The 13,663-nt window shown below is 44.1% G+C and overlaps 1 protein-coding gene across 1 annotated transcript in view; it reads left to right on the forward strand.

The window, feature by feature from the left end:
* The window catches only part of scn5lab (sodium channel, voltage gated, type V-like, alpha b), a 367,399-nt gene that overhangs the window by 38,657 nt on the left and 315,079 nt on the right, over positions 1-13,663 (forward strand). The window contains exons 3-5 of the mRNA XM_060825166.1: positions 1,569-1,687; positions 5,878-5,967; positions 8,964-9,092. Coding sequence (XP_060681149.1) covers positions 1,569-1,687; positions 5,878-5,967; positions 8,964-9,092 — 338 coding nt within the window. The remainder of the gene's footprint in view (positions 1-1,568; positions 1,688-5,877; positions 5,968-8,963; positions 9,093-13,663) is intronic.

Consider the following 13,663-nt stretch of genomic DNA (forward strand, 5'->3'; position numbering starts at 1 on the left):
GAAGCAGAATCGATGGGCCAAATGGCCTAATTCTGCTCCTATATCCCGTGGTTTCTGTCAAGTTAATCAGAAGGGCAGGGTGGACTATTACCAAACACTCTTGCAGAGAGCCAAGTATGGCCCGAAACGTCTCTGTACACTCTCACCATTCTGTGATGTGATCACACAACACCAGATTACAGTCCAACAGGTTTAATTGGAAGCACTAGCTTTCGAAGCGCTGCTCCTTTATCAGGTGATTGTGAACTATCGGATTGTAAGATGCAGAATTTATAGCAAAAGTGTACAGTGTGATGTAACTGAAATTATACATTGAAAAATACCTTGATTGTTTGTTGAGTCTCTCATCTGTTTGAATACCATGAGAGTTTCACTTCCTCCATATGTAAATCACAAAACTTTTTTAAAAAGTTGCATTCTCAGGTTAACTGTAAAAATTGGTGTTAGCGAGACAATATGTTGAGGGTCTGGATTAGTGGTGCTGGAAGAGCACAGCAGTTCAGGCACTTAGGATGCTGCCTGAACTGCTGTGCTCTTCCAACACCACTAATCCAGAATCTGGTTTCCAGCATCTAGAACATAGAACATAGAAAAATACAGCGCAGTACAGGCCCTTTGGCCCTCGATGTTGCGCCGATCCAAGCCCACCTAACTTACACCAGCCCACTATCCTCCATATGCCTATCCAATGCCCGTTTAAATGCTCATAAAGAGGGAGAGTCCACCACTATTACTGGCAGGGCATTCCATGAACTCACGACTCGCTGGGTAAAGAATCTACCCCTAACATCTGTCCTATACCTACCTCCCATTAATTTAAAGCTATGCTCCCTCGTAATAGCTGACTGCAGTCATTGTTTTTACCAATATGTTGAGGGTGTTAGCCCCCTGTGTTCTCTGTCTGTGCCATAATGTTTAGACTGATTCTAATCTAAAAAGAGAGTTAACAGAGTCTTAAATGAATTCAAGCAGTTTTTGAGCAAAGTACAATGTAACTCTGCAAGGACAAATTCACCCCACAAACAATTGGCTGACACCAATTGTTACAGCCAACCTGAGAATGTAACTTTTAAAAAAAAGTGATTTTGTGATTTACATATGAAAGAAGTGAAACTATCATGGTATTCGAACAGATGAAAGACTCAACAAACAATCAAGGTATTTTTCAATGTATAATTTCAGTTACACCACACTAAACTTTTGCTATAAATTCTGTCTTATAATTGTATACTCCATAACCACCTGATGAAGGAGCGTCGCTCCGAAATCTAGTGCTTCCAATTAAACCTGTTGGACTATAACCTGGTGTTGTGTGATTTTTAACTTTGTACACCCCAGTCCAACACCGCCATCTCCAAATCATGACTGTGATTTGATGAATGTAAGAATTGCACAATGTCAGAGTGTGAGGCAATGTCACGGGATATCAATGTCAAGTAACACATTGTCACAGAATGTCACGTTGCAGGGCCACTGGGGAAGTTGGTGAAGCTGCTGTTGGTTTTAACTCTGTGTGCACTGTGTGAATGACCCTGACACTGGTTCACCCCGATCTCTATCTCTTTCAGACATTTATAGTCATCAACAGAGGGAAAACCATCTTTCGTTTTAGTGCCACGCCCGCGTTATACCTGCTGACGCCTTTTCACCACGTTAGAAGGATAGCTATTAAAATTTTAGTACATTCATATCCTTTTACTGATTTGATGTTGGAGCAAGTTGTGGTTAATCTCATTATAAAGTCATTGATCTGGACAGGGCCATGTTCTTGTACATGGTAAATGGATTGGAGTTGGAACTGCACTCATAGGGCTTTCAGCACGTGGTGTGCTCCTTCTCCCAGGCTTATCTCACCTTGAGGTATCTAAAATGTGAACATTCTCAGTGCAGTGAAGGGACAGAGTCATCCAGGATTATTAAACCAATACAGTGCAGGCAGGAGAGAAAACGTCATTAAACGGTGTACAGATTTTAATTTATTTGTCTCTCTGTACTCACTGGGAGCAAGAAGTGAACAAAAGTGTTCAAACTTTCAAAGGGACTTATGTTAAGGCAGAGCAATTGCTTCCCTTTAGCTGGTTTAAGTGGAGGAACATGATACCAGAAACATACAGAGGGCACTATTTCAGGAATATGGAATCTTTCAGGCACTGAAAGAGGGTAATATTATTCCAGTGGTTAGCCCTCTCAGACAAGGGAAATGGTCATCCATGAATCAGCTGGTGAGGCTGAATCAGGATCTGCCGGTTATGTGGCACATTTTGGGTGACTGGTCATTAGATTAGTTTCGAGCATTTCAATTCCCCCTCCCACTCTGCCGAGGACATGCAGATCCTGGGCCTCCTCCACCGCCGCTCCCTCACCACCCAACAGCTGGAGGGTGAATGCCTCATCATCCACCTCGGGACCCTTCATCCCCAAGGCATCAATGTGGACTTCACCAGTCTCTTCATTTCCCCCCCCCCCACCTTATCCCATTTCCAAACTTCCAGCTCAGCACTATCCTGTCCTACCTGCCAATCTTCCTTCCCACCTATCCACTCCACCCTTCTCCCCGCCTTTCACCTTTGCCCCCACCTCCATCTACCTATTGCACTCTCAGCTATCTTCACCCCAAGCCACACCCCCTCCCATTTATATCTCCACCCCCAAGGTTCCCAGCCGCATTCCTGATGAAGGGCTTTTGCCTGAAATGTCGATTTTCCCGCTTTTTCGGCACCATTCTAATCTTGACTCCTCATTTTGTCGCCAGGGGTGTCAGAATTCTGGGATTGTCCGCACAGACTCTGCCTCCATCTAGTTCACTCCAAGTTAGAAGGGCCCAGTCAAATAGAAACACAGAAACTAGGAGCAGGAGTACAGCCTTTGAGCCTGCTCCATCACTCAGATCGTCCTGTTCCCACACTCTCCCTGATGACCCTGTGATGCCTTTTGCCTGAAGAACCATGTCCAGCTCCTTCTGGAAAACATTCAATGTTTTGGTCTCAACTGCTTTCAGTGTCAGAGAGTTCCACTGATTCCCCACTCTCTGGGGGAAGGGATAGGGAGGGGATAGGGAGGGGATAGGGACGGGATAGGGAAGGGACAGGGAACAGATGGAGAGGGGATGGGGATGGGGTAGGGAAGGGATAGGGAAGGGGTAGGGAAGGGATAGGGAACAGATAGGGAGGGGATGGGGAAGGGGTAGGGAAGGGATAGGGAAGGGGTAGGGAAGGGATAGGGAACAGATAGGGAGGGTATGGGGAAGGGGTGGGGAAGGGGTAGGGAAGGGATAGGGAAGGGACAGGTAGGGGATAGAAAGCAGATAGGGAAGGAGTAGGGAGGGGATAGGGAGGTGATGGGGGATAGGGAAGGGATAGGGACAGGATAGGGAAGGGATAGGGAACAGATAGGGAGGGAATGGGGAAGGGGTAAGGAAGGGATAGGGAAAGGACAGGGAGGGGATAGGGAGGTGATGGGGGATAGGGAAGGGATAGGGACGGGATAGGGAAGGGATGGGGACAGGGTGGGGAGGAGATAGGGAGCAGAAGGAAGCAAATAAGGAGGGGATGGGGGGAGAGACAGGGTGGGGATGGGAAGGGGGTAGCGTTGGCTGTGCAGCACGTGTGTGGCAGCTGATTGTTGGTAAAAAGCCAGTTTCAGCACCTCTGTGACCTTCCTGGATCGCGTCACACATTGTCGCTGTCACAAGTTTCCATGTCATGTGAAGAGCTTGTCAGTCTGCCCGAGAGTGTCTATGAGAGCCAGGGAACAGCTCCTGCATGGGGAGTGTCGGTTCGAGGTGATGCTGGAACTGGAAGAGGTCAGGAGCTGATTCGTGATCGAGTCACACTCTGAGCCTGGCACTCTCTGTGAGGATGACTCTTGTAAAATCTGCTCCACCAGGGTGACCCTCACTCCCAGCAAGAATTTGCGAGTGAAGTGTTTTGAACATGGGGGTCCTGTAGCATTGCAGCTCCTGCCCCATCCTGCCTGAGCTTGGCACCTCCTTCTCTCACTGCCTGTGTACATGTATGAGAGGCAGCCTGATAGCTCACCTCTTCAGCTGCACTAAGACAAGCCTAACATTATCATCCAATCTCAAATAGGGAGACAGCACCTCTGCCAGACTCAATATTGAATAAAATATTGAAGATGAGAGGTTATCGAGGGATATATGGAGTTGAGGTTGAAGTCTGATCAGCCCTGATCTTACTGAGTGACAGAGCAGGTTCAAACAGCCAAGTGGCCTATACCTGTTCCTCTTTGATATGTGCATGCAACATCCATTTTTCCAATCACCTCCCCCCCCCACACCTCTCCCCCCACACCACCACCACCCCCCCCAACACAGTTCCTTCCCCACACCCTGTCAACCATGGGCTTGTCACGTTTGTATTTCATTGCCTGCCTGAAAGCACATTGATGAAGGGCTTATGCCCGAAACGTCAAATCTCCTGCTCCTTGGATGCTGCCTGACCTGCTGCGCTTTTCCAGCAACACATTTTCAGCTCTGATCTCCAGCATCTGCAGTCCTCACTTTCTCCTGAAAGCACATTGAGGTGAGCGAATGTGATATATGAACTCAAGCCCCCCCTTGTTTTTCAAAACATTCAACAAACAGGTATCCATCAAACCAGAGGACATCATGGCTTCGGTGAAGTTGCAGAGGAACTTTGTCGTGAAGGGACCATGGAGAGAGGACCTCAGCTTTGTGGAGAATCCAGGAAAGCTGGTGTTATCCTCCATCGGGCGAAAACACACATGGGGCAGGATTGAATTGAGGTGTTCAATGTCAGAAAGGACTTCAGAAAAAAATAATGGGAGGTTGTTTCCAATGGCAAAACAAAGGAGACATGGGGAAGATAATTCACAAAAGAAGCTGACATGGGTGAAAATTGAATCAAAATTGAAACAGTAATGCAGCAGGGCTAAAGGAAAATAGCCTGGGACTAACTGCAGAACTCTTTCAAAGAGAATAAGATTTTGTAATTCTATAAATGAATGTAATGGGAATATGGGTATGTGGTATGTGTGTGTGTATATATATATTATATATATGTGTGTGTGTGTGTGTGTGGGTATGTAGAAGGGGAGTGTAAGGGTGTGTCATATGTGTGTGTGTGTCTGTGTGTGGTATATTGGGTGGCACGGTGGCTCAGTGGGTATCACTGTAGTCTCACAGCACCAGGATCCCAGGTTTGATTCCTGCCTCGGGCGACTGTCTATATGGAGTTTGCACATTCTCCCCGTGTCTACATGGTTTCCTCCGGGTCCTCTGGTTTCCTCCCACAGTCCAAAGATGTGCAGGCCAGGTGTATTAGCCATGTTAAATTGCCCACAGTGTTAGGTGCGTTAGTCAGTGGGAAACGGGTCTGGGTGAGTTGCTGTTCGGAGGGTTGGTGTGGACTTGCTGGGCTGAAGGGCCTGTTTCCACACTGTAGGGTATCTATTATAATATATGTGTGTCTGTGTCTGTGTGTATGTGTGTGTGTATATCTTTATTTGTGTGTATGTGTGTGTCTGTATCTCCATTTGTGTGTGAGTGACAATGGCAATAAGTGCTAGCTGACCATTATCCCATAACCCACTTGTGGTGCAGTGGTAGTGTCCCTCTCTTTGAGCCATATGACCTTGTTTGAAGTCCTATGTACTCCAGAGGCATGCGATAAATCTCTAAACAGGTTGATGAAAAAATATTCTGTATCCCAATCAGACAATGTACAACAGATGGGAAAAACCAATAATGCAACTCTGTTGGTTTCTGAATCACTAATTCAGCAAATGGATAGCTAAGTGAAACATCATGATGAATCTCACTACTTTCTTATTTAAAAGAACCAGGCACTGGAAAACAAGGTCGAGTGTTATAAAATTTCTCCTTAACTCATGTTCCACATTGTTCAACATATTCATTATGTGCACTATTTTGACCAATTGTGTGTTCATGACCATGTCTGACCCTGCCCCATGGACAAAGAATGTTGAGTGAGTATGAAACCACACTTCTTGCTAATTTATTTTCTGAATTTATTTGTGAACAAACCTTTTTACAAACTATGCTCTTTTCTCTTTTGCTACTGCTACCAAATTCCTTAAATAATATTGACCTTTGAACTGTGCCCTTATCTGTCCGAATGAAACGCTTTACCAGGTTTATCTTGCCTTGTGACTGCTAGCTGGAAAGTAAGTTTACATTTTTTGGTATACTCAGTTCATAACTTGCTAGCAACATACACTCATGCTGCATTGAACTGAAATCATGATACGACCAAAGTTCTATTTCATTCCCGAAGATGGTTTGCTCCCTGCCTGAATTTTCATTAAAGGAATTGAATAAGGATGGTCTTTAATAGTTACCAATGTGACTGAAGCTCTCCATAATTCTACATTGTGCTGTTGACATTACCATTGTCACTTCATCATAGCGACATTGCGAGGAATTCTATCAATTCCGCTATGTTAAGCAATGGTAACTGATTAAAAAGGGGTTTGAAAGTTGAACAGCTACAAGTGACTCTTCCTTCCTTTAATGAAGAGGCCTGATTGATGATGTAATTACTCACCTCAGAGGGAGTTTTTGACAATGATGTTTCGATCAAAAGCAGGGGTTCATTGATATTTAGCATGAAATGAACCCTGGGAGTCATTTCTCATCCTTAAAACAAGAGATCAGAACATACCTCTCAATTCGAAACCTTCGGAATGTGGTACACACGAGGGAGGTTAGTCAGAAACATCTGAGAGAGACCCATTCACAAAAGGGAGGCCTGAGACACTTTCGACCCAGCGTTGGTTTCCTCTTATTTAAAGTGTAGTTATGGTCTGGATTGTGCTATCTGGAAATTGGTGGAGGTGGGTTCAGTTGAGAGAGGGCTGGATGATTATTTGGATAGAAATGGAGTGCAGGGATATGGGTAAGGGCTGGAGATTGGGCAGTGGGCTGAATGGCCTCCTCCTGTGCCATAAGTCTGCAATCACTTGGAATGGTGGCATTTTCTGAGCTGAGATGACACTTTTTTTTGTATACTGATAAAACCTTAAGTTATCTCAGTGCTGTAAATCCCGGGATTTACATAGTAATCAATCAAAACCTGCATTATTATTCACGGTGATTATAGACTTAGCAGCCATCGAGGTTTGTCTAATACATCACATCAATTCTATGACACTTTGATCTTTTACTTATAAATTCTGTGCCCTATGTATCCTGTCTCAGTAGCTACCTGATGAAGGAGCAGTGCTCTGAAAGCTTCTGCGTTGGACTATAACCTGGTTGTGTGACTTCTGACAGATATTTATGCTGCCAGCAATTCGGACATAGTTTGGTTACAGCTGTCAGTCTAAAGCAGGGACCCAAACCACGCAATTAAAAGGTTTTCCATTGTCGGTCACTAAAATTCACCATCTAAGAAAAATAAGACACTTCCTCACTGGGAGATTGTTTGAACATTGTTTTTAACATTGCCAACATTTAGTGGTGGTAAAATGGTCACTGCTGAGACCATGCTAAATTGCCCATAGTGTTAGGCGCATTAATCAAAGGGAAATGGGTCTGGGTGGGTTACTCTTCAGAGGGTCGGTGTGGACTGGTTGGGCTGAAGGGCCTGTTTCCACACTGTAGGGGAATCTAATCTAAAATGGTCACCGTTGTGACAGATTTGTGATTCATATTCATTGATACTGCATTGGATTCTCTGCATCAATTCTGGACATGGGGCTCATGTCCTCAGTTCAAAGCCAAGGCATATCCATGCCTGACAAGCAGGGCTGAAAGGGTGAGGCTTGAGGTCATTATGGAGGAAAAGGTGAGGTCTGCAGATGCTGGAGATCAGAGTTGAAAATGTGTTGCTGGAAAAGCGCAGCAGGTCAGGCAGCATCCAAGGAGCAGGAAATTCGACGTTTCGGGCATAAGCCTCATTCCTGATGAAGGGCTTATGCCCAAAACATCGAACTTCCTGTTCCTTGGATGCTGCCTGACCTGCTGCGCTTTTCCAGCAACACATTTTCAGCAGTTGAGGTCATTATGATCTTGCAGATCTGTAATTGATTGTTTGTATATTCTCCTCATTTCTGTGTCTGTTTCCTCTGGATGCTCCAATTTCCTTCCGCAGTCCAAAGACGTGCAGATTAGATAGATTGACCATGCTGAATTAGTTCTAGTGTCCAGGGATGTGCAGCTGGGCGGATTAGTCATGGGAAATGCAAGGTTTGGTGATAGGGTAGAGAGGTAGGTCTGATTGGGATACTCTTCAGAGGGCCAGCTTGGACTTGATGGGCTGAATGGCCTGCTTTCACACTGTAGTGATTCTATTCTGTGATCTAATTGGGCATGAAACATTTAAAAGTATAAGTTAAATGCATTTCTGGAGAGATTGGGTGTGAGGTAAATATGGCAATTGGCATGATTTATTAAAAAGGAAGATGATTATCGTTTGGGTCAGGTTTTTACTACTCCTTAACATTCTAATGTCCTTGTTTACGTGATGGGTTTTTGAAAGTATGTGATAGATTAATTAAGCAGATAGAATGAGCAATTCTTTCACAGTAACACTGTGTGTACCATTTTCTGAACTGAAGTCTGACAGAGCAAACATAATGACTGGGAAAATGATCAGAAAGTGAGCCTTGGTTGAAACAATTGAGAGATATGGTCTACAGTCACTGGTACTGGCGAGAATAATAATGAATGCTTCATATTCTCATTCCTCTCCATTGACTTGGCCGAAGATGCACTCTTTGGTACAAAGTGACTTGCGAAATATTGTCCATCCCTGACTTGACGGCCACCAACTCATCGAGAAATTGTTTTGAAGCTTGCGATCATTGTAAGGCTGACAATCTCACTGCTTCTCCACCTCGCTGTCCGCCATCTTGTATCCTGAGGTATCACACGAGGTGGCTCATGTTGTGCCTGAGCCAAAATGCAACAGGACTCCCTTCATCACCTGCTAATGCTGTTCATTTCCAAATACTTTAACCAGGTACACTTTCACTGGCATTTACACTTTTGAATCAATGATAAAAATATTGGCAAGAGGATTCTGCATTGATGCATTCACCTTCCTTCGAGATCCATGGAATTGGTTGGATTTCAGTGTTATTTTAATGGCGTAAGTAATGAAATAAATTTGACGTAAAGGCTGACAATTTCCTGTTTTTTTCCCCTTCAACTTGCACTGTTTCTGAGAGGAATCTCCAGATGCTTGTTGAATTTAGCAGTTTTTGTCTGTTCTGTTGTGGCCAGCCGATTTTAATTTTTTCTTTAACCCACCTCACCCCTACCCGCCCCCCCCAACCGCTTCTAGAAATTTCTCTGTATCTTTTTAAATCGTGTTGTAATGCTCATGTGTTGATCATCCAGCAGACTATTTGACGTTTGTCATTAATAAAATAAAACAAAAAAACTGCAGATGCTGGAAATCTGAAGCAAATAATAGAAATTGCTGGAGAATCTCAGCAGGTCTGTCAGCATCTGTGGGACGAGAGCAGAGTTAATGTTTGAAAAAAACTTCAAACTTTTTCAGTTCTGAATGACTCAAAACGTTAACTCTGTTTCTCTCTCTACAGATGCTGCCAGACCTACTGAGCTTCTCCAGTTGTTTTTTACCTGTTTCACGTTGTAGCATCCACAGTATTTTACCTTTACACAATAAAGAGAAAAGGTCAGGTGAACAGTTTGGGGCCAGGACAGTCGCTCAGTGGTTAGCACTGATGCCTTATAACACCAGGGACCTGGGTTCAAGTCTACCTTCGGGTGACTGTCTGTGTGGAATTTGCACATTCTCTTTGTGTCTGTGTGGGTGTGCTCCGGTTTCCTCCCCTTGTCTAAAGGTGTGCAGGCGAGGGTGGATTAGCCATGGGCAATGCATGGTTCAGGTAGGGTGCCCTTCGAGGGGTCAGTGTGGATGTGATGGGCCAAATGGACTATTTCCATACCGTAGAGTTTCTGATTACAGATATCGATGAGTTGATTTCTCTCAACCACTTTTGCCTCTTAACCAAGCACACCAAATTGTGAGTCACCTGATTCTTAGTCTGTCTCCACTGATTGAGGATTCATATTTTCTGAAGGGGATTGTTTTTTTTTACCTTCCTCTTTTTTCTTTCATCAATGGAATTTGCAGAGAAAGGAGCTTGCAGGGACATAGCAAGTGAGAACAGCTACTGGAAGATTTTCTGTTATATTTTCACACAGGAGAAAGAGAGAGAGAGAGAGAGAGAGAGAGAGAGTGACCTGTTTTATCTTAGCTTGGACTTGCTTTTCTGTTGTCTCTATACTGTCTATAGCTGTTGCCACTTGCCCAGAAGTGTTTGTTATTACGGTGAGCCCTCCTAAGCCTACAGCAACTGGTCCTGATCGAAAAAACTAATCAAAAGACTTACTCTGGGGAAAATACTCCTGAGGCATACACATGATGCCGAGGGTGGGTGGGGTGTGCAGGAGGGGGGTGGTGGTCTAGTATCCTCTGTAACTGCTCGAATAAAGCAACATTGTAGATACCACACACACTGAGTTCCGGTAAAACTATCGCTTTTTCTTTCAAGGTTTCCTTGGTTTAAAGCAGTATCTTTCCCCCATTTTCACTCCACGGGTCAAAACAAAAATGTGGTCCTTGCATTTCTTACCACAGATTTACCTCTTTTTTGCAATCACTTTAAATCTGTGCCCTCTTGCTCTTGAATCTTTTGAGTGCTTTTTTTTCTCTGTCTACTCTATCCAAACCTCTCCTGATTTTGAGATCTCACCTCAGCCTTCTCCTCTTCAATGAAACCAATCCCAAACTCTCCAATCTGTCCTCATAACTGAACAGTCCTACTTTGGAACTATTCTTATAAACCTCTTCTGCACCTCTCTCCAATGTGTTCCCATTCTTCCGACAGGGTGGTGTCCCGACTGTACATGATGCTCAAGCTAAGGTTTAGCTTATAGAGATGCAGCAGACCCGCCTTGCTCTTGCACTATATGACCTGATTAACTAAGCCTAGGATACGAGGTGCTTAATTAGGTGCTCATTTTACCTGTCCGACCACCTTCAATGCTTCATGCTCATATGCACCATGGTCTCTCGCGTCCTGCCATCCTTTATAACAGTAGCCTTTATTTTATACTGTCTTCCCATCTTCCTGCAGCTGAAATGCATACTTCTCTGCAGTGATCTCTGTCTATCACTTTTCTGCCCACTCCACTGACTTGTTAAAGTTTACTTGAAATTCTACGTTGTCCTCCTCGCCGTTGACAATTTTCCAAGTTTTGTAGAGTCTACCTGCACTCCAAAATCATTAACATCTATCAGGGAAATCAATGGTCCCAGCTCTGGGCACGTGCAATACAAACTCCCTCCAGACTGAAAAATAGCCATTGCCCTTCATTCAGCCACTTCTATATCCATGCTGCTACGGGTTCCTTCTGTTCCTTGAGCTGTAGCTTTTATCACACGCCTGTTGTGTGGCTCTGTATTGAATGCCTTTAGAACGTCCATGCACACCACATAACACCACATGGTACCTCCTCAAAGAATGCCAGCGAGTTAATTAAACATGATTCTCCCTCAGGAAATACATGCTGACAGTCCTTAATTAACCTACTTTTGTCCACATGATCATTCATGCTATCCTGAATAACTGTTTCTAGAAGTTTCCCCACCACTGGTCTCATTGCTGGGCTTGTCACAGAGTCATACAGCACAGAAACAGACCCTTGGGTCCAAACAGTCCAAGCCAAACATAGTCCCAAACTAAACCAGTCCCACCTGCCTGCTGCTGGCCCATATCCCTCCAAACCTTTCCTGTTCATGTATACTTATCCAAGTGTCTTTTAAATGTTGTAACTGGGTCTATATCTACCTCTTCCTCTGGACGTTCACCCCACATGCAACCCGCCCTCTGTGTAAAAACTTTGCCCCTCATGTCTTTCTTAAATCTCTCTCCTTTCACCTTAAAAGTATCCTTTCTAGTCTTGAAATTCCTCCATTCCTGAAGAAGGGCTCATGCCCGAAACGTCGATTTTCCTGTTCCTTGGATGCTGCCTGACCTGCTGCGCTTTTCGAGCAACACATTTTCAGCTCTGATCTCCAGCATCTGCAGTCCTCACTTTCTCCTTGAAATCCCTCCATCCTTGGGCCAAGCTATAGTTAACACTATCTATGCCCCTCATGATTTGATGAACCTCTCTGCTTCCTTGGTAAAGACAGATGTAAAGTATCAATGCCACAGCTTAACCCCCGGATCCAAGTATGAGTCCACCTATTTTGTTGCTAATTAGCCATCCTTCCTTTGCCATCTTTTACTATTTGTAGATATTGGGAAGAAGATTAGCACATTTGGTCTGTCAGTTTCAATAATATGTGAACATTCAGTTACAGTTAACCAACTTAAACACAGCATGTAGCTTGTGGTGCTGAGGTGTACAACTCAGGGAATTCTCAGGTCTGTACAGGAGGAGAGTTGATCCCAGTATAAGCACATCATTGGCTGCACTGCCTGTGGGTTGGGAATCTAATAAAGAAAATCGACTAGGAATCCTGCTGCTGGTCATGTCCAGTTTCCATTGTTGCAGAGAAAATTGCCTGATTGAACCATGAAGAATCGCACTTGCATGAAGTGTCAGGGATATTGAGTATGAGCTATAAGGAGAGGCTAGAAAAACTCAGGTTGTTTTCTCTGGAGTGGCAGAGGCTGAGGGAAGACTTGATAGAAGTCTATAAAATTATGAGATGTATAAATAGAGCTGACAGTCAGAATTGTTTTTCTCAGAGTTGAGATGTCTAATACTAAGGGGCATGTATTTGAGGTGAGAGGGGGCAAGTTCAAAGGAGATGTGAGGGGCAAGTTTTCTACACAGAAAGTAGTAGGAGTGTGGAACGCACTGCTGGGGTGGTGGTGGAGGCAGGTATGATTGGGGCATCTAAGGGGGCTTTTAGATAAGCTCATGGATATGCAATGAATGAGGGATATGGACCAAGGGCATAAGGGATTATGCTATGCTGAACATGGTGTCATGTTCAGCACAACATCGTGGACTGAAAGGCCTGTTTTTGTGCTGGGCTATTCTATGTTCTATGATACACAGGAGTATGACAAAGGAGATATTTGGAAAGGACAAAAAAAATCTATTAACAAAATGTTGAATTTAATCTTGCCAGTATGGCAGAGAGTTGCTGCAGTTTGGAGCAGAAATTATAATTTTGCCTTTGCAAACAGTTAGGAATTAATCACATTTTGGAATGTAAGGGAGCCTGCTTTATTGCTCTGGATAACTTAATTCCCATACCAGATCAAGAACATTAGCCATCAGAGAGACCTTGTTGCTCTTTTCCCATCACTGGTTCAGTCTCAAACGGCCTGAGGCAGCTGCTAGTTTGTTTAAACACAATATCGATTTAAAACTAAAACAAAAGGGGGCATAACAGACACAACAGGGTCTATAGCTGAGGTGCAATATCGTGTTGTGCAGGACTCGTAACAGACAGTAGTCCTCCACAGGGTCATTAAATAATTTACTTATTGTTTCAAACTGAAAATAGTGTTAAGATCAGCAGAAACTCTCCAAATATCCCATGTGTGCTCCAAAAATTCCGATATGTGCAGCTTGACTTATTATTTGAAGATAAGCTGACCATCAGTCCGAGCTGGCTAAAGGTGATTGGATTTTCAATTACATACAGACACATAAATATAGTGT

This window comes from Hemiscyllium ocellatum, chromosome 5 (genome assembly GCF_020745735.1).
Source record: "Hemiscyllium ocellatum isolate sHemOce1 chromosome 5, sHemOce1.pat.X.cur, whole genome shotgun sequence".
NCBI lineage: Eukaryota > Metazoa > Chordata > Chondrichthyes > Orectolobiformes > Hemiscylliidae > Hemiscyllium > Hemiscyllium ocellatum.